The sequence below is a fragment of the Drosophila tropicalis genome, unplaced genomic scaffold, assembly GCF_018151085.1.
Source record: "Drosophila tropicalis isolate 14030-0801.00 unplaced genomic scaffold, ASM1815108v1 contig_859, whole genome shotgun sequence".
In the NCBI taxonomy this organism is placed as follows: Eukaryota; Metazoa; Arthropoda; class Insecta; order Diptera; family Drosophilidae; genus Drosophila; species Drosophila tropicalis.
In genome coordinates, this window is record NW_027173353.1 from 8,061,172 (window position 1) to 8,088,198 (window position 27,027).

General features: G+C 36.1%; 1 protein-coding gene across 8 annotated transcripts in view; it reads left to right on the top strand.

Moving 5' to 3' along the window:
• The window catches only part of LOC137582953 (dystrophin), a 146,840-nt gene that overhangs the window by 1,572 nt on the left and 118,241 nt on the right, over positions 1-27,027 (top strand). For 3 of the 8 annotated variants that reach the window (XM_068297748.1, XM_068297752.1, XM_068297753.1), the window contains exons 2-11: positions 16,825-16,979; positions 17,046-20,546; positions 20,619-20,933; positions 21,000-21,305; positions 21,366-21,868; positions 21,935-22,022; positions 22,969-24,027; positions 24,123-24,355; positions 24,419-24,580; positions 24,644-24,803. In XM_068297748.1, the coding sequence (XP_068153849.1) occupies positions 16,825-16,979; positions 17,046-20,546; positions 20,619-20,933; positions 21,000-21,305; positions 21,366-21,868; positions 21,935-22,022; positions 22,969-24,027; positions 24,123-24,355; positions 24,419-24,580; positions 24,644-24,803 (6,482 nt within the window). Of the gene's footprint in view, positions 1-94; positions 215-1,784; positions 2,049-16,824; positions 16,980-17,045; positions 20,547-20,618; positions 20,934-20,999; positions 21,306-21,365; positions 21,869-21,934; positions 22,023-22,968; positions 24,028-24,122; positions 24,356-24,418; positions 24,581-24,643; positions 24,804-27,027 lie in introns of those variants that run through there. The other 5 variants (XM_068297754.1, XM_068297755.1, XM_068297749.1 and 2 more) reach the window with 4 other exon arrangements.

Below are 27,027 nucleotides of genomic sequence, written 5' to 3' on the forward strand. Positions count from 1 at the left end.
CAGTGTAAAGCAACTAATGTTCATGTTTAAGCGCGCACATTCTCTCTCTTTGAGCACCAGGTCCAATTGGAATTGGAATCAGTCAAAAGAGCGCAGCCGCGGAGGAAACTTTGTTTTAGCGGAAGAGTTGTCGAAAAACGAATAATGAAAACAAAAAAAAAAGTAACAAAAAATAAAAGAAAAACGCAGTAAGAAGCAGAACGCGAAAATAAAGGTAGCCATAAAAGCGAAGACGGAAAATAAACGGCCTAATGAGTATTATATTTAACCCCAAAATAAGTGAAGTGAAATCTGAGTCAAGCAAAAGGTCAAAAAAGAAGGCAGCAAAAAATTTTAATTAAGCCACAAAAAATATAAAGTGAAGTTGTTGTTTTTCTTGTGTTTTCCTAACAAAAGACGCCGCCGCCAGCAAGTTCAAGGTGTTGCGGTTGTGTGTGTGTGTGTGTGCTCGCGTGTGTGTGCAACAAGTTGTTTAAACAAAACGAAAAATGCGATATTTTTTTTTTGGCCAGAAAGTGTTGTGTTTCATTTGTGAATTTTATGTGCAAGCCAAGTTTATGTGTTTTCTGTGCCCACGGATTGAACCCTTTTTATTCCCGAGAAGCCTTTTTTAACTCTTTTTGCCCTTTTCCTTCTTCTCCATATACACATACATACACACACATACCAATGCAAGCGACTGATTCTTTGACTCACAAATTAACCAAGCCAGCAACAACAACAATAACAACTACATACAACTACTCTGCGTTAGCAGCGCTGCTGGCGTCGACAAGAAAACTGTTGTCTGTTCCATTACCATTTTGTAACAGTTTCTGGTTTGGTTTTCTTGTTGTTGTACGTACGATCGAAATTGCCGCCTGTTTCAATAGACTGCCAACGTTCCGTGTGCCACATTCAACCGGTGTTTGTTTTTGTAATTGCTTTTCGAAGCCCCTTCTCTCTCCCCTCTCTCTCTCACTCTCTCTTAGCACTCGCAGTCTACGACCACCCTCTCTCTTCGGAACGTGTGAGAGATAAGAAAAATGGAATTGAACAATTATTTTTTTTTATCTCTACAAAATGTGGAAAAAACGGAAAAATTTGATAAAGTTAAACAATTTCTGGTTAGAAAACGAAACGCTTGTTAAATTTAAACAAATGGCAAACAAACAAACAAGAAAACTCATTAAAACGAAAACTCCGTTTAACGGTAGTTTTTTATTTTCTTTCTTTCTCTTTCTTTCTGTCTGACCGCTCGTTTCTTTATGAATTTTTTTGTTTGTTTATTTGCGTTTACTTTTTTGTTTGTTTGTTTGTTTACGTGTTTGATGTTTGCCTTTGCGCGTGCGCATAACTTTGTCTTTTATATTTGTGGGAAACAACAACAACAACAAATTGCAGGTGTCAAATTTATTGTTGTTGTCTTTTGCCAGTCAACGTTTTTTGGCAACTTTTTGGTTTTTTTTGGCTAGACCCCACCTTGTTTTCCCAATAACGAAAGCGAGAACCCAAGTCCCAAGAAATTGGACATGAAGGTGGCAAAATCGGCTTTGGAATACCCTTTCTTCTTTTTGACGGCTCTTCAAGCAATCAATACATGATTTAAGCTGCATTTAACGATATCCCACACATTCTCTTATGGCTTACATCATTAGACATATCATCAAGTCAGATGTTTAAACATTTAAGCAAACTTTATGGCCAAGAAAACAAATGTGCTCTTTCTGAAAAAAAGTGTATGCTTCTTTATAATAAAAAGGTGTGAAAGTGTTATACAAATAAATAATATTGTCATTGTCAAGTTTCCAGAGTTCTGGCGAATAAATATATATAAAGAAAGCGAAAATTAAGCCATTTAAACGAAGGTGCTCTATGTGATTCAACGAAATATACCAACATATGCGAATAAATACATAACAAAATTTTATGATCACCGAAAGATATATGTATATATATCTTCTTTTTTTTTGTTTTTACCTGTTGTAACAAATTTTTTATATTGGATTAAGCGAATCGAACGGATTATATAAAACGATATACGATTATGGAGCCGGGAATTTTAGTTGGTGAGTTTCTGTTTAATATTTTAAAAAAAGGTTCAAAGAAAAGTTTAAAGATTGGGTTAATAATACTTATATTGATACAAATAAAAGCAAGAAATAAGTTGAAGATTTTCTTTCCGTCCCAGATAATCTTGGTGCAATTGTATGAAAACCTCATTTTAATAGTTTAATAAAGATTCTAAAGGTCGTATAGGCGGAATTCAGTAATAAGGGTCTGGTTCATGCAGAGATCTCATATAATTTGGTAAAGTCTTGAACCGATGGATTAAATCGAATTATTTGTGATTTTTCGACTAAATATGTATATATCAAATAATTTTGAAATAAGTTGAAAGTAGTTGAATTTTCTAAAAAGGAATATGAATGATCACACACCTTGTCAAAGCAACATTAGTTGGATCTTTTTGGAATTTATTGGACTTATCTAATTATGTTCTTATACCAACAAAGTACAGTAGAATCAGGTTATAACGACTCTCAAGCGACCAACGATTTTCGTCCCTTTCAAGCCCTTTCATATGTATGTATGTATATGTATGAAATATGTTTTGGGACCAACCAATAACGGACGGACGTTATAAGCGGAGTTGTTTTAACCGTATTCTACTGTATAAAGTAAGCAAGACATTCAAGTAAACGTTATGTCCGAACAAAATTAGTTTTTTGATTTTTTTTATCTATCTACAAAGAACTTATAGAAAAGAAACCTTTTAAAACCATTTTGGTTTATTTTATTGCCTTAGATCTATAAGATGGATTCTTACAATCATTATAAATAGCGTCTTAGAATTTTGATAGCTAGGCAAGTAGAAATTTGGTTTGGGCCAAAGGGGAAAGCAAGCCATTTTCAATATATTGATTCCCAGCCTTTTTAAAGCACTTCGTTTCTCTATAGGTCTGTACTAGATAATGTCACTTAGTTAATGGCTTTAAGTTTTATAGTTTTTATGACATGTACTTTGTATTTAATTAAAACACATCGTTTTTATTCTCTTAAAGAGTATATTGCGTATAACAGTCTGCTTAGTTTTTAAGTGAAAATATGTGAAACATTTTCAGTTTCAGTTTATACATAAGAAATTATGAGCAATCATTTCAATAGGCAACGAAGGGGACATTCTCTCGAAAAAAAAACGCACCCAGGCAAATTAACCCCATTGCAAGAGGCAATTACACAGGCCAAAGACAAAGACATACAAAAGAACTCGTGCCCTCATTTCGAATTAATTCTCCCGAAGAATTCTCTTTCAGCTTTCTTTCTCATAAGAGACATATGTATGTACATATGTACATACGAGTGCGACCACATGTTGCACACACCCCGAAAAAAAAGAACAGAAAAAAAAAACACGCAAAATGCCACATTCCCCATCTAGTTTCAAGCGGCTCATTTGGTTAAGTATTAAATGATCATTGATCATCATCAGACTATAGTGGGGCGTGGCGTGAGTTTTGGTCTCGATAATCATTTCATTTGAGTTCTATATTGGTTGTTTTGGTTTTTGTTCTCCAGTTGCCTGCGTAACCCGCGTTCTATACTACCTAATGATTGCCAATCGCGCTCGTAATGCGGGGGCGACCTGGGTTTTGCGTAATTGAGCCTCGATTTAGTTGCGGTACCGCACCAATTTGTATTTGCCTCGTGTCTGTGTATCTATCTGCCTCTCTGTGTGTATGTGTGTGAGTCTGTGTGTGTGGTTTTGGTATTTGAATTCGATTTCGGATGCCATTAGCATATCTATCAGAATGTCTGTCCGGTTTGCTCCTCCCCCTCCCCACCTCGACTATTTAACCAGCTGTGGTCTCGAGCTTTTGGAATGCATGCACATTTCGATCTGCATCTGCATCTGGCCACATGTGTGTGAGAAATAGAAAAAAAACCACTCCCGCCCCATTAAAATTACTCAAGATACAAGTTGCAATTTGTTATTGCAATGTTGCTCATTTGTTTCTCTGTTGCTCTTTAATGGATTTTCATTTGAAGCGCCTGGGAAATGGTTTTTTTTTAGTTTAACTATTGTATGATATCATTAACAATCTGATGGCACAGCTCGATAAAAAAAAACATTGGTATATAAGCAAAATATATCCGTTTTCAAAACTTCACTTAGCCAAAAAGATATAGAAACAGAAACAGGCACTTAATAAATAAAGACAAATTTTAAATTTTTCATTTAGATGCTAATGTTAGCTAATTACTAGTAATAGCATAAAATTTGATGAAAATCTATTTCTTAAGTAGATTTGTTTAATGTTTTTAAATTGGCTTTATTAAATTTTTTTCCATGGCTATTGCAGTTCATTCCTAGGCCCAATTGCATTATTCTCTTATGGCCATTTATTCATTCCACAATTGCTATCACTTTTTAACCAATCAATCTGTGCAACTCAAAGGCATACCTCCGACTCGTCCTCCTCCCCTCTTCAGAAATCAGCGCCACCAAATAAAATTGAATTCATAACTCAAACTTTCTTATCATTGATCGATGTTGCGTGCATATGAAGAATCAAGGCAATATATATGTATGTACATACTTACCTGAACAAAAAAAGAGAAAGGGCAGCAGCTGAATGGTGAATGGGAGAGAGGGGGAGGGAGATTAAGGGGTTTATTCAGCTGCATAGCCGTATATAATGTCAAAATGTGTAACCGATCAGTTGCAGTCGATGATTTGTAACGCCTCGATGCGGTTTATCATGTTTGTTTGCAGGTTTTGTTTGTCTTATTCGGGGAACATTTATTTTTATGGCCAGGTGAGTGTTATGGTCAACACATTTCATTTCATTTCATTTCACTTAAACTCCTCACTTTCTAAGATGATGAGAGATTGAAGGCTTTGCCATTTTTGTCTCCTTGTTGGTTAAATCAACTTTCCAATTAGACACTTTTCTGTTTGAACAATTGAAAAAAGGCGAAAAAAACATTTATTGACAATTTGTGCAATGTTTGAGTTGACTTCAACTTAAACGACAACTTGCATTGTGCTGGATGAAAGGTGCTTGTAAAGATAATAACTAACAACGAGTAGTAACTAATAGTAGTAAGTACAGCTGTATGCATAGACAATAACATTTGATGAGTACATGCATATGAATATACAAGTACATATGTATATATAGTCAATAAACAAGTGGAATTTCTATGAGGTTAAATTTGTGGTTGCACTCGGGAATGGGGAAATAGTGAGAGGTTTTGCTTTTGCCCTTGGCTTTATCAGAAATCAGAAATAAACTTGTAAATTGTGGAGCAATTTACGTAAAACTATATCTGATTGAAAGATGTAAGAGAAGCGACAGAAGAGGGGAATTTAGATAACTATTTATTTGGATTCGTTTTCATGTAAGTTTTAATATTTAAATGTTAAATTAAAGTACATTTTTATCATTATATTGCTAATAAATTGAATTGATGATATAATTTGGAGGAGGAATTCACACAAAAATTGATATTGATATACTTATTGGTAATATACAATGAAAAACAGCTTAATCAAGTTTTACATAGAAATAGAGGAATACTATTTTGGAAGGAGTGGAAAGGATTTCAGATTTGATGTGTGCTGTGGATAGATACTGATAGAGCCTCTTTAACTTCGTCTGGTAGGTCGCCTATTGTAAAGGAGTACGCAAACTAGGAACAGTTCGCTGGCATTTATGTAATCACCTGTAGTCCTGTGAGATATTGCTCAGAAACTTTAATAGCATCCTCAACAACTGGTACATTGAGATCTTTTTTCAATATTTTACTTGCTTTATCTCATATATCTGGATGCCATACTTCCAAACCGGGGCTAAAATAACTTTGTAAATTTTTACTGTATTGGCCAGAGAGAGCTTTTTCTGCCTAAAAATCCAACTGGACATCAATACCGATGCTGGTGTGTCGGTTAAAATAGAGACGGTGAGTTTTAGCGTGTTTCCTGGCAATGAAACACCTGAACAGATGGATCGCCCATTGGCAAAACTGATGTTGACCCTTTTGGAAATGTTTATTCCAACGATGCAGTTGTTGACCCAGCTTGAAAAAATGTTAAGATGTACTTGGAGAATTTCAGAAGCAGATGTGATGGAGGGATTCCTAACAATGATAGCGGTGTCATCGGCTTAAGTCGTGTAATGATAATTTAAGTCTCTGTAGAAAGCTTTTCCAAGTTCTCATAATATTAATGATATGATTGATCTTTTTATATAAAATATTGATCAAAAATGATTTAAAACGCATTTTTTTTTTAACTATAAAGAACTTTTATGATACATTTTAACTACAAAATAGTCTTTTGCTGCCATGATTCCTTATTTTTTTTAGCTATATCAATTCCGAAAAACACTTGAAAAAGCAAATATCGTATCCTTAGATTCGCAGCTGTCTTGAGATAAATTCAGGGCAAGAACAAGTCTCTAAAGTTTCTTTTTAATATAATCCTAATCTATTATTAGATGGATTAAAATATAATACTTAAACTATTTTACTATTTATAGTGGGGTAAAGTATTTGTAGTATTACGATTAAACTTTAGAATTATCAAATAATTCGTAAATGAGGACCTTGATTTGCCGGGGTTTTAAAAGCAAATTTGTTAACCAGTTTATCTGGTTTTTGTTTGATATGTTTTTCACTTTGCTAAGACAAGTAGCTGGATTTCCTATCCACTCACTCACTCACTCACTCACTAACTTGTTCATTCATTCATATGCCCATTCACAGACACACGCACACACACACAGAGACAAAATTGCTATTGAAACTTTATCTAAAAATATTTATTAAAATATTTAGCCATATCTTTTTTGGCCAACCGGCCCACTTCGAAACACTTTACGCCTTATTAACTTTTCAAAAGACTTTGATTCACTTACAACAACAAAATTGATGACTACCCACTTTCAGGTCTCTCTCTCTCTCTCTCTCTCTCTCTCTCTGTGTGTGTCTGTCTCTGTCCCCCTGTTGTGTTGTGTGTGTGTCGCTCAGAAATTGATTACAAAATCACTTAGCCACAGTCAGTTGGTCGGTTTGTTAGCTGGATGGTCGTTTAGCCGGTTGGCCACTGACAAAATACTCGCCGCGTTTGCTGTTTAAATTTTACGCATTCATTAAAGTTACGGATAATTGAATTTACTTATCGCAAAATTCATTCATTCATACATTAATTGCAAGTCAAGCAATAACCACAACTGGTGACAACGTCGCGCAAATACAAATTCTTAACAATAATGATGACGATAATGACAATGATGACGATGATAACGACGATAATGATGATGCTGACTCTTGAGGCTGTAAACAGGTTCTTATGTGGAATGTGCTTATGTGATGCATTTAAAAGAGACAATGTTTGCAGTGCCTAACTTGAGTGTTTTGTTGAATAAGTCTGGGGGGATCGTTAAGATTTTTCAGGGATTAAAAGGTTATATCTGGGATGAAAACACAGAGGAGCGCCCAAAAACTCTTAAAGTCGGTTTAGAAGACGCACAAGTTTAAGCATTTAAGTATCTAGGTTTTGAATTATAAAGTCTCCATTATAGTTAACTCTATTCTCAGGGTGTTAAACCATAGCCGTGAGAAACGACAAGTAACTGAAAGACGTAGATGCAACTCAGTTATCTCACTATCTCAGGATGCACATCTCTAAAAAGCTTTTATTAGCTAAAAATATTATAATAATAAGCAATACTTTTAATTGGTAGTCTTTAATATTGCATGAATTACTTCAAGGACCTGGAATTACTATTGCGTTTGCCCATTTTAAAGTGGCCAATATCTTTGCAATGATGAAAAAACGCAACTTTACTTAACTATTTAATCGTCATGACAATCCTTGGGTTTCTCTGCCTTTTCGTCTGCTCCTCTGTTGTCTCTCAGTTAAGGTATTTGTACTTTCATGTTTCATCTTCCTTGGCTTTTTTTTTCAGTCAACCACTTTCCGCCATTCACTTTTTCTACCTTTTTTTTTTTTTTTTTGTTTGCTTTCCCGGACCAGCTATGGAATCTCTCTCAGGCCTTGTTAAAGCTCACTTAAAGCCAATGGCTCTTCAGTTGCCGTTGATGTTGCAGTCTGCTGCTTCTTTTGGCTAAATGTTTTTCTTGTTATTTTTATTTCTATTTTCATTATGTGTACCTCCCGATTCCCGATTGCTGGCTCCTCTTCATCTGAGGTCTCCTTCTTCACGGCTAATTGATGTAGAGCGAAAGATAGCTTTTCCAGGGGTAAAGTGGGAAGGAAAGAGAAGTCGGCCAATCGGTTTCAAGTCATGTGTTATTAATTTGAGCATTCGTAGTTATGGACTGAAATTGCTCGTCTGCTTTCAGATACAGATACAACTATAGGCAGAAAACAATTTTTTTTTTTATAGTTTGTCTTCGCTGTTTTCGTTTTTATTCCGTTCTGTTAAATTTATAACAATTAAATGAAATGTGGCTCTGGAAACATTTTGATGAACTTTGACATTTGCTATTTGAATACCCTACAACAAGACAGTAGGTATGGTAAATTGTGCGTTTAAACTACTGACCGCTAGGGGGAGACTTTTAAGTCTATCAATATTCCTTTTTCCCAATTGAACCTATTTTGTTTTGGTCAAAAATTTGTGAATTAAATTAAGGTCTATCTTATACTTGTCTATCTTATACTTAGTAAGCTAAAATTCAAAGAATCTTCTTTTACCCTAATGCAGTTATTTCTTCAGGTCTTCATGTTTGGGTGTTCCATCTTTCCGGTCCACTGCAAATGCATTCTACTCCCTTCTAATAGAGAGTATTTTCAGAGTGATTTCTTATGCAGAACATATGGAAATTATGATATTCAAAATCATTCATTTTCGTTTGTTATTCCATTCAAAATTCAATCTCAGTTCTCACTCTATTCTCTATTCTCTCTCTTCTTTCTCGCTGCATAACCTTAATATGCAAATTAGAAAACGGAAACAAGCTGCGCGCTTTGGACACGAAAAAGTGTTGACCAAAATGCTGTTATAAAATACACATTTGTAAAACAACAAAAATGAATTAAAACTTCCGCTTGCAGGCACCCAAACGAAAACATTTTCTTCTATATATATGTACATCGTTTACGTTTAGGTTTAGTTTTTTTTTTGCGGGGGCCAACAATGCGGTTTGTGGTATGAAAAATGATGGTGGAGGTGGTTAATAGACATGACTCTAGGTTTTTTTTGTTATTTACTCTGCCCCCCACACACGTTGATAAGCCTTTTGAAGTGGAACCCAGAGTGTTGGACATGCCGGTGTCTGGGTAGTAGTTACTTGGATATTGGTTAGATGGTTGGATGGATGGCTGACTGGTTGAATGTCTTGTCTTTACGTGTCTGAAGTTTGCTTGCGGCATTCGCTTGTTTTCGGCTAAAGAACAGGTTTTCCTTCTTTATACATACTCTTTTCTTGGCTTGAGGTTTCTCGAGTTGTTGTGTTTGTTTTTTGGCTGGAAAATGCAGTTTTTTTTTTTTTTGGTTATTCTAATTTATGCGGGCCCAGTGCATCGGGCTATTTGAAATGTTTGTCTGAATGATGCATTTAATTTCTTGTTTGTTGGGTTCAAATGGTCTTTTAATATTTGAAAAGAACATCTTGTGTAAGACATTGACAGTTCATGCATAAAAATACACCAATAGAGAGAGCTTTATAGATAGTTTTGAGTTTATATAACCAATCAGAGAAGTTTCGGGCTGAAATAATTATTTAAATGAGTCATTTTTAATCTGTCGATTTTTTAAATAAATTTTAAGAATTTTTTGTGGGTCACTTTACTTTATAATCAACTGTCAATACAATAGACAGCAAAAAATGTTTAAACAATTGAAATACATATTTTACTTTAATTGCTGAATTATATAAATAAATGTATGTATACTGTAGTTAGTTTTGTTTCTCCTTTTCATCTTTCCCATCCCATTCCACTGACAATTGAATAAAACATTTCTCGACAACTCAATTGACTTGATAAATAAATAACAATTGAAACTAAAAAAATAAAAAAAGAGAAGAAAGGAAAAATACAAATAAAATATGTACATACTTTCGGTTGGTTCTGTCCTGAACTAAAAGTAAAACAATATTAACTGAAACTTGACAAAATGAGCCCAACAAAATTCACAGAGTATAGGAAAAAAACTTTTTCGCACTCGAAATGCATGTCACATGCGATGAAATATCACAAAAAGTCACGTACCAAAAAGCGCTACAAAGTGCCGGATAATCGAACATCGAACCAACAATATGTATCTGATAAAGAGAAACACTAATAAAAAACCAAAATAAGAAACATTTTGCTTGACAAACATTTTATTTGTATTTTTTTTCTTTATGAATGAAATAAAATGTTGGTCACAGAGTCGGCCAAATTTCCCACATGGCTTGTTAAAAAAAAGAGAAGGCAAGAGAGATAAATAACAACAAAATAATAACCAAAAGTCAATCAACCATAAAGGGAGACTTGGAATTTATATACCTACTCTTTGGCAGCAATTAAAATATTTGCATTTTTTAAATTTGTAATCAAGTATTTTTTACTTAATATAGTACTCATGAGATTTATGATCTCTTCTCTTTAATATTTTGTCTATTCCATTTTTCAAGTTATTTAAGTTATGCAGATCGAGCCACTGCATCCATATATAGTAATTCGATCGTATGCTAAACAAGAGGAATTTGATGATCCACGCTCTATAGAAACTTTTAAGAATTTTGCTGGTCTCTAGAATTCTTTTTGGCAGATATAATATCTTCTTTGTATGTGTCTATTGTAAACCTAAGGATAATCCAATCTAATCTGCTTATACTTAAATGTGCCGTAGTTAGTTTTAGTCCTCTCATCATCTTTCTTTAGATGTGCAAGTAAATCTTGTACACTATAGAATTATATGTTTATAATCCTAACAGATCTTGTCTAAAGCTTTTTTCTTTCATCATCAGTTTAATTCATCAAATTTTTGGATTCCTAATTAAAACAGGTTATATTTACATTTCAATTCGCTCTTATAATATGTATGTCTGACTGATCTTAAGTCTATTTATAGATTTACACTTTATGGCTTTTGCTATAGATCTAGAAATGTATGCTAAAACTGTCTTACCTCAATTTTACTTAGTTAATCAATTTTATGAGGAACAATTGAGATAATTACTTTGTAGATTTCATTATTTAATTGCTTTAATTATCTGATCATTCTAGTTATCTGTAAATCTTAATCTTTGATCCTTTTCATTGCTTCATTGGGCGGGAAACGCGAATTAACTTGTGTTAGTTCTTATGACTAGGTCAATGATTGATTACTAGGGAATAGAAAATGATCTTTTTAACCATTCTAACAGATATCGAAGATACCATTCCGCCATTTAAATCAGATTACAATCATTTTTAAATTTCCTACCCAATGTAAGCATTTGCAAGGGTATAACAAATTCGGTTTTTTGAAATTAGATTGCAATTAATTATACAAGTTTATTGTTTTGCATCGCTGTTAAATAAACAAAATTGTCGTGATACATTTCTCTCATGTTTTATTTTAACAATTCTTTGGAAATCTTAATTTCATCTTTAATTAATTTGTGTTTAGCTTTTTATGGAAAGTCATAGAAAGGGAAAATATAGTTGACGTCAACGCCAAAAAAAAAAAACATGAATTGTTGTTGTTTGTGTTTCAAATCTGTATCTGTGTTTAGCCAAATGGAACCAATTGTAACCCGTGATGCGTGTCGTTTGGCTCCGATGTTTCTCTCCACTCATTAGAATCATATGCGAGCTGATAAGATTCCGATTGAAACTATTTGAGACTTAAGTGCTTATCAATAAAGTTCCTTCACCTTTTTTCGATTCACTCACACACACAAACACACGCGATACATATATAAAACGCATAAATATTTGCTTATTGGCGTTATTAGTTTGTCTGTTGACCCACAATAAATGAAGGAAAGAGATCAGACAGAAGGCACAAGCCAAACGAGCTTCCAATAGCAAACAAACAGAGCGAGTCAGTTGGAAAGGGGGTTGGGGAAGAGGACCGGAAGAAGAGTGTGACCAAGATAGAGCCCGAGCCTGTGGCAGATGGGGCTAACCACGCCCTCATTATGGATTCATGCTCATTTGTTTATTTATGCTCAATTTTTGTTTTGTTTTTTGTTTCTGACTTCTTCATATGGGGTAAATTATGGTTGCCTCTTGTTGTTCGAGTTCTATGAATAAAATGAAAATAAATTGAATATTATCAGTTTAGTAAAATATGCATAAGGCCTTAATTTAACTGAAATTCTAATTTTAAATAATTAATTTTCACTAAGATAACTAACCAAAGACGGCTACAGAAGCATTTCTAAACCTCTTATCAACTCGATTTGAGGCTAATTGGAGAATAACTTATGAAAATACTTTATGGTAGCTCAGACTTAAATTTATATTTAGTTTTCATTCAAAACTTGAAAACAGTCAAGTCAAAATCTAGTTGGCTATTGAGCCTACTTCCTATTATTCCTGTAATCAATAACCATAACCTTCACTTTTAAAAACATTTGTGTGTAATTTAATATAATAGAATTTTTTCAACAATCATCAAAACATCAACAAATGCCTAACGATATCTAATAACAGCCTTTCAACAAACTGTCAATAAGTCTACACTGCACAACAAAGAGCAACTGAATATACATATACATATGTATGTATGTATATATCATTACTTGTAATCAATATTCAAATTTGCAACAAAAAAATAAAAAAAATAAACTCAAAACGTAAAGCTATTAAAAATAAATCCCACAAACAATTAAATTGCATATGTCATAAAACGGAGAAATGTCAGTCAATCAGTCAGTCGATCAATATCTTTTGCTTTTATGGCTTACAATGTGAAACCAAAGCTGAGTGATAGAGAGAGGGGGAGACTTTCAGGTTAAGGGGAAAGGGATACTGCAAGTAAGCCAGCAGTTGAGCGATAAAATATCAATTGATTGTTTTATAATTGAAGGCAATAAAAATTGTAAACTTTTTGTGGGTGGGTGTTGTTTGGGTGTGAATGGCACAGCAAATTGAAATACATAATCGAGAGAAAAGTATCTAACCGACTTCCCTCTCTCGCAGTCTCTCTATTGGATCGTAATGACATCAGTTTATCATTTTTTTTAGCTTTTGTTGATTTTCAATTTGCAATAAATTTGTTTTACTACATAGAAAATAAGAAGCATAAACAACAACAACTACAAGAACAACAACAACAACCAAATCGAAAAATATGAATTGCAAATTTCACGCTATTCGTTTCGGTTATTGGCATTACGTATCTCAAGGCTCTTTCGGTGTTTGTGTGAACATAAATTTACTTGTTTGTTATGTGTGTAGAAGAGGGGAAATTTGCGCTTTTTTGACTATTGAAATGACCTTGAAGAGGAGCTTGGATACTTGAAAAACAAACATTGATTGGGGTGAATTTAAATGAATGGAATTTAACATCAAAAGTTGTTAATATATTTTGAGAAAAACCTTAACAAATCAACAGACTTTTACAACAGGAATTAAAATTAGTTAGTAAAGGATGTTGTTATTATTTTTCGATTTGTTATGATCTCCAAATTCGAACTAAATCTTAACCAGAGCAATTTGGTAAGCCAATTTAAACTTGAACTTGCAAATTCTGCTGCCAGAAAGGGTTCTGGACTAAGAGTGTCCTGCTAAACCCACCGAGTAACCGAATTAAAATCAAGTAAGACACCTTTTAAATAACATCTTCTACAAAAATTAACTCTATACTCATAAATCTATGCTAAATTGCAATAATTTTTATTAACTCAAGTCTGAAATTTCAAGAAAAATAAGAAAGTAAAGAATTTAATTACAAAAGACTAAAGAAATATTTAATTAAAGAAAAGTTTTGTGCTGAGAAGTTTTCCAAGTTGACTTGAATTTGTTTTAACAAGTGTATTTTTCCTTAAGCTGGTTCTATTGAAATTAATTCAAGTTTAAAACCATAGTAGTAAATCTTTCTCTTCTTTTTGCTCTCATTAAAAATTCAAACCAAGATGGAAAGCCTTATGAAGGACAACTGTGGCGCAAAATTCAATGTCAATGCAATGTGGTCAAATAGTAAAACATCAGCGTTATAAATAGACTTCAAAATGAACCTTAAGATGCACACACACACACATACACTCACTGATACACAGCCACACAAAGGACATGCTATAGAATGTCAGTCATTCGTTTTCGCGTTGAGCAAAGTTTAATTGCCATATAAATGAAGGGTCTAATGGCGACGACGACGACGACTAATTGCTGGGCAGGACCGGCCATGTATGTTTATGGGCCATGAGGTTTATTAGAGCTCCCTACAACCATACACAATCTCAATATTGATTGACGTGGGACAAACTGTTGCATTTGACCCACAAATGAGGCGAACTGTGAAGCGAGAGAAAGAGGGAGAGAGACCTCAAAATGCCCTTTGACGTTGCACGTACAAATGCCGTCAGTTAGTCATCCGTTAGTTGATTTTGGTCCAGTTGAGTTGCGGGTACAGACTAATTAAATGAAATTTCATTAATTAAGCTTTTAGAGTTTTTGCATTAATTAAGTGTGAGAGGAGATAGAGAGATGAAGGATGGTGGAGGAGAACGAGCAGTTACAAACTGCCTATGAAGCAATTAAATAAAAATTTTCTTTATGCATACATTCACATGCATAACTGCAACATCATCAACTGCAGCATCATCGACTGGTTGACTGGTTGACTAGTTGACTGACTGCATCATCATTTTCAGTGTCAATTACAGGCAATTTCTTGCCACCCCCCCCCGACTCGTTCTCGTATCTCTCGTTTAGCTTCTTGCAATTGCAGTTTAAGTATTACCCGGAAATATTTTTTGTTGTTTGCTTTGTCTCAACTGCAAACAATCTTTAAGCCAATGTCTGCTATTAGGCAACTGCATCATCATTATCATGGTCTTCTTTTTGATGATTTTGGTTTACCATTTTTCCCATTTTCCATTGCAAAGTTGTTTTGCAAATTGTTTTTCGTGGAAAAACTTCATTTCCATGTTTAGTTTCATTTTAGAGTTGGCTACTGGCAATGTCGGCTCTTACGTATTGTTGATGGTTGTTATTGTTATTGTTGCTGTTGCTGCTGCTCTTGGCCCAGTCAAGTTCAATTCAACTTAATTCAATGAATTTGTTATTGTTCCAATGGCTTTTCTTCAACCATTCGTTGTAGGTGTGGAAAAAGTTTTCTGTTATTGTTTTTCCCACTTGACTTTCCTAAGCGAGTGACGGGGTGACGGTAACGAAAAACTTATGGCCAAGAAAAATATTTCATTATTTTAGTTTGCTTTTCCTGCTTAAGAAGTTATTTTCCCATCGACTTGAAAAGTTTTTTTTTTGGCGTCAATAGAATTGAGTTGTAATCGCATAGAAATGGGTGAATTATGGCAATTTTGATATTCTATACTATATGAATGTATGTGTGAAAATCAAATAGGAGAAAGGAAAGAGAAAAGAGCTATAATCCTCTTAGACAAATGCAGGCAGGAAGTGAAAGGTTTTTTCCTTTTGGAAAAGTCAACCAAAGTTGTCTAAGTAGAAATTGCCGAATAGTCTATGAGTTTAAAAGTCACTTAAGTTGTTTTATGGACCAAGTCGGTCTTAAATCTAAAGTCTAACTTATGCCAGATTATTTTGCAATTAACAAAATACAAAATTACGTCTAAATAAAGCATGCATTTTGCTAAGAATTCGTGTTATTGTAGACTTTAACCTTTCCTCACTTTGTTTTGATCTCAAAGAATGTCTTTAAGTCGATTTGAGAACAAAGTGAGTCATAAAAACAAGAATTAAAAAATACAAAACTGTGGCTAAACAAAATTTAACAGAAATATAGATTTTAACCTTGACTTGCTTAATTCAGAACTCTAATAGTATGACCTTTCGTTTAAAAACGTTCATTTTAAACTCAAATAGAATTCAAATAAGATGTCAGAATGATTTGCAAGCAAATTATCTTTCAACCTCTCAACATGTTCCACAATTTAAAAAGACAATTTAATTGTAACAGGTTAAAGACGTCGAAAAGTAACTCTCGTTCCGTGAGTTTAAATGAAAAATCAATTTAAATTCGAAGTTTGAAGTAATTACTCACCCACAAAAAAAAGGAAAACCACAATTAAATCACAATTTATTTAGAAATACACACACACACACACACACACACACACACATTGGCTATGGCCACTCTATTTAATTGTTGGATGTTGGGATTCCAAAAGTTTTCGTTTGCCATCAATCAGAGCTGCTGCTGTTGCTGCAACTAAAAAGTTTACAATTCAAAGTGAAGTAAAGTGCACAGAATCATGTAAATTGTTTTGTCGACCACAAGAGAGCGAAAGAGAGAGAGACTATATATGTATATTGGAAGTTTCACACAAAACTGACAAATGACGCAGTCAAGAAGGTGCCTGAGAAAAAGGTCTTGGAGTTTTGGCCAAGTTTTCCTTCGCCTTTTTCTATTCGCTAATTGATTTTGAGCCATTTGGCACGTTTACGTTTTGATGTGGTTCATTAGCAGAGACAAGCTGGCAACTAGTTAGTTGGCTGGGCTGGGCTAGGTTTGGGCTCTAAGTCGGACAAGATACCTCTAGGTGGACGTGATCGGACTCTAACTAAGTGTGGGGGTAGGGCTATGGCCTACAATATTCAACTAAAGTCTGCCGACTTGGCTAGAGGTTGTTGGCAATAGACCTTCTTTTGGCTAATGATCTAACCATTTCTATTTTTCGGTCTCGTTGCAGATGAACGACAGCTTATACAGAAGAAAACATTTACAAAATGGATCAATTCACATTTAATGAATACCCAGTGCACGCCAGTGAACGATTTGTTTTTAGATTTACGAGATGGCCATCGTTTATTGGCCCTACTAAGTACTTTAACACAAACACAATTGGTAAGAACTCACTTTGGCTAACTCTAGATCTGTTGGTAATCTTTATTTTGTTTTTCCTTGTTACAGAAACCCGAAAAGGGACGCATGCGAGTGCATCATATTAATAATTTGAATAAAGTGATTCAGGTGATTCAACAACATGGTGTCAAATTGGTCAACATATCCAGTGATGACATTGTTGGAGGCAATGCCAAGTTAACCCTCGGTCTAATATGGCTAATAGCTCTGGAATTTAATGGCCAGCATCTAGTCAAGAGCCATTCGAGCAATGGCGTTGAAAAATCACTACTAGCCTGGGCGAAACAGTTTACTGAGTCGCATGGTGTTGCCCTCAATGATTTCTCTAGTTCGTGGTCGGATGGCAGAGCTTTTCTTATCATTTTGAAAGCCCACATTGATGAAATGGATTTGGTTGCAGCTCTGCAGCAGCATTCCCTCCAGCGGCTTCACTTGGCATTTGAACTGGCCTATAGGCATTTTAAAATTGAGAAGTTATTAGATCCGGAGGATGTTCATACACATAAACCGGATAATAAATCCATACAGATGTATGTAATGTGTCTTTATCATGCCATGGAATCAATGAGAGCACGCGAACAGGAACAAGAACAGGAAGAAGAGCAGAATAGGGATAGAGCACCCTGCACAAGTATTACAGATCTAGATGAGGTTCCTTTGGACAGTAATGATGGTTCGAGCATAGTTGAACTGTACACGTCAGACAGTGCGGGTAGCATGGAACAACATAGATCCTCATTGGAGTTGAAATCATCGTTGCGTCCTTTAAGTACGGCCACCAATGCCAGTGTAGAGATTAGTGGCTATCAATCAGCTCTTGAGGCTGTCCTTACACTACTTTTGGAAGACGAACAGTTGTTGTCGCAGGATCTTGCTGAACCGGCAGACTTTAAAAGTGCCAAATTGCAATTCAATGAGAATGAGAGCTTCATGCTGAAATTAACCGAGCACCAGGAATATGTGGGAGAAGCTCTCGAAGAGGGCAGCAATCTAATCAATGAATCACAAAAGGCGGCAGGTGCTGGTCTAGGTTCTGGTCTTAGTCAGGAGGATCAGAACGAGGTAAGGCAACAAATGGTGCTCTTGAATGAACGCTGGGAGACTCTTCGATTGAGGGCGTTGGACGTTCAGGCCAAGATCTTGATGCGTTTGGCTGAGTTTCAGAAGCAACAACTTGAGCAGCTGCGTCAGTTTCTAACCTCTGTAGAGGATCGTATCTCACACATGAGCGACATTGGGCCCACTCTAGCGGAAGCCGAACAGCAATTGGTGGAGGCGAAAAGACTTAAAACGGATCTAAGTGAACAACAGGAACTGGTGGATAGTCTCGGAAGCATGGTGGTTATTGTGAATGATACCTCGGGGAATTTTAATGATCTCGAAGATCGTTTAAGTGCTTTGGGTGAGCGCTGGTCGCATGTGGTCAAATGGAGCGATTTGCGTACAGAGAAACTTCAGCAATACAAATGCATATCCCGCTGGTTAGACGCCCGTGAGCAGGATCTCAAGCGCATGGAGAGCAGAGATGTTACCGATGTGGGTAGCATAACGCAACGCATCAATGACTTGAACTATTGTGCCAAGGATTTGCTTGAATTGCAGAGATATCTCATAGATTTACGACAAATGGTGGCTGTCACTTTGCAAGATGGTGACGACAAAGGTGAGCGGGTATTAATGCAACTGGAAAGCTACGAGGATCGCCTGGATGCTCTTAAGCAAATCGTTGAAGTCCAAACACTGCGGATTGAAACAAAAGGTTTCAATTTCGGACGCGATCGTGCCAGTTATGATGATAGTCGTGTCATTCGACCAGATGGCTGGGTAGACTATCAAATGATCATACGTTTTGGAGATGCCGAAGATCATGTTGACGAAGATGATGGTCAGGATGAGCAAGTCTCGAATGGCCATGATTTGGCAAGTAAAAAGCGAAAAATACGAAATGCTGATAATTTCAATGCACTGGAAACACAAATTATGGATCATTTCTCCTATCTGCATGATGTGGAACAGAAATTACAACAATTGCAACGTCAAAGTTTACGCCAACAATGCGATTTATTGCGAGAGCTACAAACAGAGATCAGTGCAAAGAGTTCCACCATCTCAGAGTTGAAAAAACTCTACGAGGTTTGCGAATTGGAGGATCCGACGAGAAATCTTCTACTCGAAGCCACCCACATTCGGCAAATCGAGCATAGATATACGACTTTAAGCCAACGTTTGGCCACCCAACAGAGTGAGAGTAGTGCTTTGTTGGATAAAGAACGGTATTACAATAGTTTAACCGGATTTAAATTGGTTCTTGCCGATTCAAGAGATTGGTATAAGCAACATGCTGGATCTGCCACTTCTCAAGAGCTAGAGCAGCGTCTCAGTCATATGGAATCTCTCAGTTCTGAGATCGCTGAGGCTCGACAAGCAACCGAAGAGTTGGATGATCAGCTTATAGAATGGAAACAAGATTTTGGTCTCTTCTTTGACAGTTGGCATGACATGAAGCAGGCCCTACAGGCTCTCATCCAGCAACGAGGAGGTGAAAATCTATCAAAGCAAATACAACAAGTGCAAAATTTTGTAGAGAAAGTGAATAGGCAAAAGGTGCGTGTTTCAAGTTTGGCAACTATGCAACAACAACAGCAGCTACTTAATCAATTGGTCGACGAGCTGGAATCCCTAAAACCCACCTATGATCGCCTGCCCAGTAATATCTTGAGTGAAGAGCTGCAAACTTCATGGCAACGTCTTCCCGAGCAATTAAGCGAAAGAGTTATCAAACAGACAACAGCTATTGAGAACCTTAATCACTTTATAGCCGAATACAATTCGATTATCTCAATTCTGCGGACTGCAGCGGACTCTAAAGAAACCTCGGCATCATCTCAAGATCTGCGTAAATTAGAGATTGATGTGATTAGTGCACGTAATTTTAGTGAGATTTTGATTAAAGAGGCGGAACCTGCTCAAAAGGACAGCCTTCAGGCTCAAATACGTTCACTTAATTCCCTGTACGAGCAAGTGGAGCGCCACCATCGCGATCAGAACCAACAGGAGGCAAAGCTGCAATCTCAAATCGATGTCATACAGCAACGTCTGAAACAAACGGAGAATTGGCTTAACGATCTAGAGACAAACACTCCCAAATCGGGCATCAAACACATTGGCAACTCCAATGAACTCTTCCAGAGTAAGAGTAAATTCCAAACTCTAAAGGAAACCTGCGAGCGTGAGACTACCCAGTTCAGGGAACTCAATGAGCTTGGTGGTGAGTTGCTGCTCCAGATGGATGAACTGCAGAATAAGGATAGCAAGGACTCTAAATATGGCTCTTTGGCCAAGCAGTTTACACGCATAAATGCCCGCTGGACGGAGGTTACCGAAAGAGTTTATGATAAAACTGCTTTGCTAGAACATATATCCACCCAGTTGGGGGAGTTTAAAAAGTTTATGGTCAGTGAGACGGGCTATTTGGATCGTTTGGAGAATAAAATACGAAATACACCCGAAAATGCAGCCGATGCAGAAGAAATTATGGAAGAACTTGATGTGAGTAACGAGTATATTTAAGAATATTTTGATTATTAATGTTTTAAATGATGTGTTTTTTTTTTTATTCAGGACTTGGAAAATGTATTGCGTTCGCATTCAGAGGAGTGGCTTGATAAAATTCAAGAAATTGGCAATGAGCTAATTGATAACGAATTCATGGCCGAATCCATGCGCAAGGATATTGATGGCATTGTTCACCGCTGGACACAGCTGCAACAACAGGCCAAAAAGCGCACAGAACTTCTCGAACAGAAAGTCAGCGAAGCGGAGCAATCGGAAAAGTGCATAGTTCAATTCGAAGCATGGCTCACCCGTGTCGATGAGATACTCAGTGAGCATTTGGAAAACGATGTGACCATTGAGGATTTACCAGATGATTTTCAGGTTCAAACTCAAAGCCAATTTAATTTCCAATTTAAGTTTAATTTGTGAATTGTTTTTTTTTTTTAGCAATTGTCTCGTGAATTCGTTAGCAACGAGCTGAATTTCAAGGAAATCACCGAACTAATAGCCGAGCATACACGTAATGGCAAACTGGGTGCTGCGAATCGTCTGCAGGAGCAACTCAATCTCATGGAGTTGCGTTTCAAGGCTTGCCAGGCGAAACTTAATAAATGCACATCTCCCCAGCCTGCCTACGAATCGCGTTTGAATAGAGCCTACGGCGATTTGAGGAATGTAGAACGTTCAACCTTAGTACTAGATGTGGCCTCGGCAGGACCCAGTTTGGTACAAGCTCAATATCAAAAGTGTTTGGTAAGAGTATAAATATGAGTACACGCGAAACCTTGACTAACCCATTCGTTTCTCATGCAGCAAATCTATCGTACGTTGTCTGAAATAAAGGCTGAAATTGAGAGCACCATAAAAACAGGTCGTAAGGTGTGCGAGGACAAATATACCAAGTCGCCTAAGCAGCTGAGTCAACGTATTGATGCTCTAAAGCATCTCTATAACGCCTTGGGTGAGAATGTTACCCAATCAAAGGCTTTCCTAGAGGGTCTTCTAACATTGGCGGGGCAATTGGAGGATTGCTTTGAAACGGCTGATAAACTTATACGACGTTTTGAGTCGCCACAAGAGGTGCATGATAGAAATTCCATATTGCTTGAATTCGAGGATGTTCTCAGGCGTTGCGAAGAGCATTATATGGAATACAGTAAATCGTGTGATCAAAGCTCAATGTTGGAGACACGCCAACGTATTGATGGCCTAAAGGCCACCTATCATAAGTTGACCAGTGCGGATATAATTAAACGTCTAACCGAAATGAAGGCCACTCTGCAAAATTTGGATAACATTTCGCTAGAGACATTAAAGTTAGTTTTGAATGGGCAAATAATTTTTAAATGTCATATGTAATTCTTGTACATCTTTTCACACAGGGCCATGGAGCATGATTTGAAGGAAATTAATATGCCATCGAATCCGGAAATTGAGAAATTACAACAACAAGTTATTGCAATAGTTGTGGTATGTATTTATCTTCCTATTGTGCATACTTGAACTAAGTTGTTGAAGGTTTATTGGATTAACTATCTACATACTTACATACATATAAACATATATTTTCGTTGCCGTATGTCGTTTTGTCTGTCTGTCTTGTGGGTTTAACTTTTAACCCCCGTTCCTGTCATTTCTCATTTGGTCTCTTTCATTATCGTTTTTGCCTTTATTTCGCATATCTCACATTTCATTCGCTTTTTACATTCTGGCTTATATCATGTTAACACCTTTGGGCTCTTTCACGTATGTGAGATGCAAATGGAATTGCATTTCCTTTTTCCTTTACATTTCCATTTCTTTTTTATATCTTTTCCATTTCTTCATTTCACTTCACTCTATTTGGTTGGCTTTGATGAAACTTTTCTTCTGTGAAAGTTTTCAATTTAAATTTAAGCTAACTGAAAGCAATGAATTATTTAACCTTTAACTATTCGCTTCATGCCTTTTACTGAATTTTGCATAAACCTCACACATTTTTAATCTCTCTCCACCATGCTAATACAGAACCAGATAGAGATTTTATAAATACAATCATCAAATTTACCATCACCCAAATCAATCAACCACCACAACCACCAAATAAAAACCAAAACCACAAATCACCGTATCACTAGAGTTCTACGGGGTCCTAATTTGGTGTCATTTTCACGCTTCAAATTATTTGTAGAAATATATATTATTATTTTTACATCCTGTGGCGTTCCATTTTGGTTGAGGCCGAGTCCAATACAATGTCCCTTCTCCCCCTTCACCTGTTCCGATTTAAAGATTAAGATTGTACAGCATCAAAATCCGCTTAACTATATAACTTTTGGAGACTTGCTTCTTTTTCGCTCATTTTTGGCTATATAAGTGTGTAAATTCGATGGAAAGAGAGTTTTGATGATTAGTTTTCGTTGTAATCGTTGCTTAGGATCTATTGAAAACACGTTTCAATGAGGCTACAACCCTTGCTGCTGCCGATGAGGATATGGAAATTGTTGTGGTCAGTGATACAGTGCGTCAACGAAGAGCACGTACGCCGCAGCAATCGGGTGATACCTCTTCCTCATCGGAATCACCAAAAGTCGCCACTACTCCGGAGAGTAATGTGGCTGTTGGGGGGGCTGCAGTATTACCAGATGTTTTGCCACCACAAACATTCCGTTTGGCCGAGTCGAGTAACCTGTTCTCTCAAATATCCCTCAACCCAGATAAAGTAACCCTGAATACTTCTCCAGCGCCTGCCAAACCTTTGAAAAATAAACGTAAAGCTCCCGCGTCGCCAGCTCAAGTTGTTGAGATTAAGGTGAAGAATATACAAAACGATAAAATGTCTGTGCAAAATATTGATCTTGAAGCACATCAGGGAGAAATTGTCGATACTGTGAATATATTGGAGAGTGTGGAACCTTTTGTGCCCGAGTATGTGGAAACTGTACAAATTGTAGATCTCTCTGAGGATTCAGATTCCTCATTGCGATTCGATGGCGAGGGCAGAGAAGTAAGACGTTCGAAGAGTAAGCACTCACTGAACGAATCGCCATTGGCCAAAGTCACTGACAGGAAGGCAGATGAACAGGATGAGGAGGAGGGGGCCGAGGAAGACCTACTGCGTCCAGGGGCAGGAAATACGAGCACACCATTTTTGCGCGTAGAGAAACAACGCATTTCCTTTGACGAGAAACGGAAGCGCATAGCCAATGAACGGGATATTCTACGTGACTCTGAAGAGGAAGGTTCCCCACAGACACCAGAGACAGCTCCGCAGCTATCTAAACCGAAACGTTGGCGTCAATTGAAGTCATCTTTAGATGCAGCTTCGACTACAATTACAGCAGATATTGAACCCGAATCACCGGGACGTGATAGTTTCTATAGTCCTGATAAAGAATCTGGTTACGATATAGAACCTTTGGTATTTTCCGATGATGAGGAAATACCAAGATTTTCACTGGAAATGACACCAACCATTGATTCCGATAGTGATACGGTAATTTGTTGATGGGTTGATCACACAGCAGATTTGCCATTTTCTACACTTCAGATTTCTTTATGTTTATATTTCTTTGTTTCTCCCCTCTTCAGAGCCGCATCGAGACGCCTTCAACTAAGAAACCGAATTCATTTTTAAGCAAAGTCATGAATTCGATGCCATCACCAGTAGATGATTCCAATGTCACTCTAAAAAGTCCCTTGAGTGAAGCTGATCCTTTGAGTTTGGAACAACGTGTGGAATACTTTGATAAAAAGGCCAAGCAGATGATACATAAATTGGAATTGACCAAAATTAAAATCGAGCAATGCCATGAAAGTGAAGCGTAAGTTATAAGAATAGGCAAATCATTAAGACAATTAATTGAATTTGCTGTCCTTTTTGTTAGAGAGGATCTGCGTTTATTAATAGCTCCCGACGCGGCAACTTTGATATCACAGGGTGATTCTTTGGTCTTGGAAACTCATGGTAAACAGGGTAACTTTTCACGTCTCGTCATGCGAACACAAATCATATTGCGTGAAAAGTTTCACGAGGTTCAACAGGCCAAGTAAGCAGCAAAAACACTTTTCAATATGTAAGCATAATTATCATCTCATTGTATTATTCACAGATCATCAACTACCGGAACTGGTCAAGCGCGACCTTCGTTGGATAGTGTAAACATTGAGGAACTTGTCACCAAAGGTCTACGTCGCATTAATGTACTAATTGAGAAACCAGTGGATCTTAAATCTAGCGCCGAACTTGAAAGACGCATGGATGATATCAATGTAAGTGTGAGCGACCCCAAAACAGAATAATTTTCCAACTGGCTCAAGTCCAAGAAACATTCATAACATCTGGCAAAGAGATGGGCCCAGTCAAAATCATTTTCGTTTAATCGTCCACATTATTCAATTATCTGAGGTTTGCATCTATTTTTTTTTTTTGCGCCTCAATTTAGACATTCATTGATGGGTATATATTTTTGGTATTGCGACAAGTTAATTGCCCTCTTGAGAATTCCTAACACTAAATGGGTCCATTTAAAGAAACCAAAAATAAATACTAAATAAAAACACACAAATAAACTGACATACTTACAAAACACAAAGGCCAATGCGTTGTCAAATAGCAAAAAGCAACAACAACTAAGTCAGATGTTTGTACAGTGCAGTTTTCCGAGACATCAGCACGCAGAAGGCACGGAAAGGGGAAGAGGGCAGGAGCTGGCTGGCTGGGTGGCTGGCCAACATGTGTGTGTTTGATTTTTAGTGGGTCAGAAGAAAGAACAGCCATAGAACTTAAGAGATTTTTGGCGTTTAAGAGCTTGCCTCCATCAAACCAATTGTATATGACTTCTCATAATTTATAATATTTCTCATAATTTATCATAATATTTCTGACGTATTGGAAATATTTATGTTTCTGAAAGAAGTCTTTTCCAATTTTCATCATCATAAAATGCTAAAAACTAAAATCTATTTGACTAGAATACCATCAGAATATCCTTTCAAAAAGTAAATGAAAGAAAAAGTCACTACTTAAAAAACCAAAAGCAAATATGTTTGTCTGTACCTAAATTTAAAAATTTATTCAGCATAATAATTATTTATTTGGATTAGATTAAGTGAAAACTAGAAAGAATATATGGCCAAATCCAAATTATCATCTTATTCTCATTGTGATGAAGGTTTGAACATAGTCTCCTTTGGGTTAAAGATCTATGCGCATCAAATAACAGAAAAATTTTTGCCACTGCCACTTTCTTATTTATAGAATATATATTTATAATTGGTATATTTTGCATTGTGAGCCATTCTTCTTCTTAATATAGCACCGTTAAATTGTTTTAGAAATGGGCCATCGGAACTATTTATGAAATCTGAATGTTGGTCTTACACCCAAATAAATATTATTTTGGTAACTTTAAAATTTTGACTTTGACTTAAAATTTCTCCGATATGCCTAAGAGTAACATAATGGGGCTACCTGGCTATATATTTAGCTTACATGGACAGCAATCAGGACCGGTTACCAATAGTACTACAAGATTCTTAGTCCAAGTGCCTCGCAGTTCTAAGTGTCATTCTCACAACTATAGTTAGCATGAGAATATTATTCAAGTTTATTAGAAAACAAGTTAATACATTTCTTAAACGTTTATCTTTGGGAGTCAACTGAATATACCTTTGGTTAAAAAGTTCCAAGTTAAGTTCTTGATTCGACAATATTCAAAGAGAAAAACGGCTAAAACGAAAAATATTTTAGTATCGTGAAGAAAAAATAAAAGACTTGTCAATTTGGAATTATTAATCGGAGATTGTGTAGTTTGTTTACCTTCCATTCATCATTGAATGAATGTTGACAAAATTTGTGGAAATTTGAAAAGTTTTCAAATTTTCAATGGATTTGCCATTGTACCCGAGAGATTGTCGTCCAAGCCCCACGACTAAAGAACCGAAACCATTAATCATTCGAATAATTTGTTGTTTATTTTTGTTTATATTTCTACATGGTTCTTCTTGCTTTTTTTTTTTTTTTTTTTGGTTTGGTTTATGTTTTTATGGCCCCAGCAACGATGACAAAATTCAGAAAACGAAAGAAGTGGGCAAATAAAAAAATTCAAAAATAGAAAAACTAAAGAGAAGAAAAACAAGAAAATGCGTTTTTCATGAGAAAAATTCAATTTTCGAAGAGAAAAACGCAAAATATTCTCTTCCGCCGGCGGGGCGGTCCAATGTTTGTTTCTTTGTTTTTGGTTTTGCTGTTGATTTTATCTGTTTTGTTCTTATTTTTTATTTTTGAGTTTGGGTTTGGGTTGTTCTGTGTGTGTTCAGTAGTGCGGCATCTCATCAACGTAACGGTTGCAGTGCGTCGATGTCGAAAGTTTTTCGTCATATTTTGTGCACCATCACGTTGATTGATTGTAGATCTGCGGAAAATTCACTTTGGCGCCAAAAAATAAATATTGAAAGGAAAAAAAATAAAATATAAAAGCAGAGAGTGAAAATC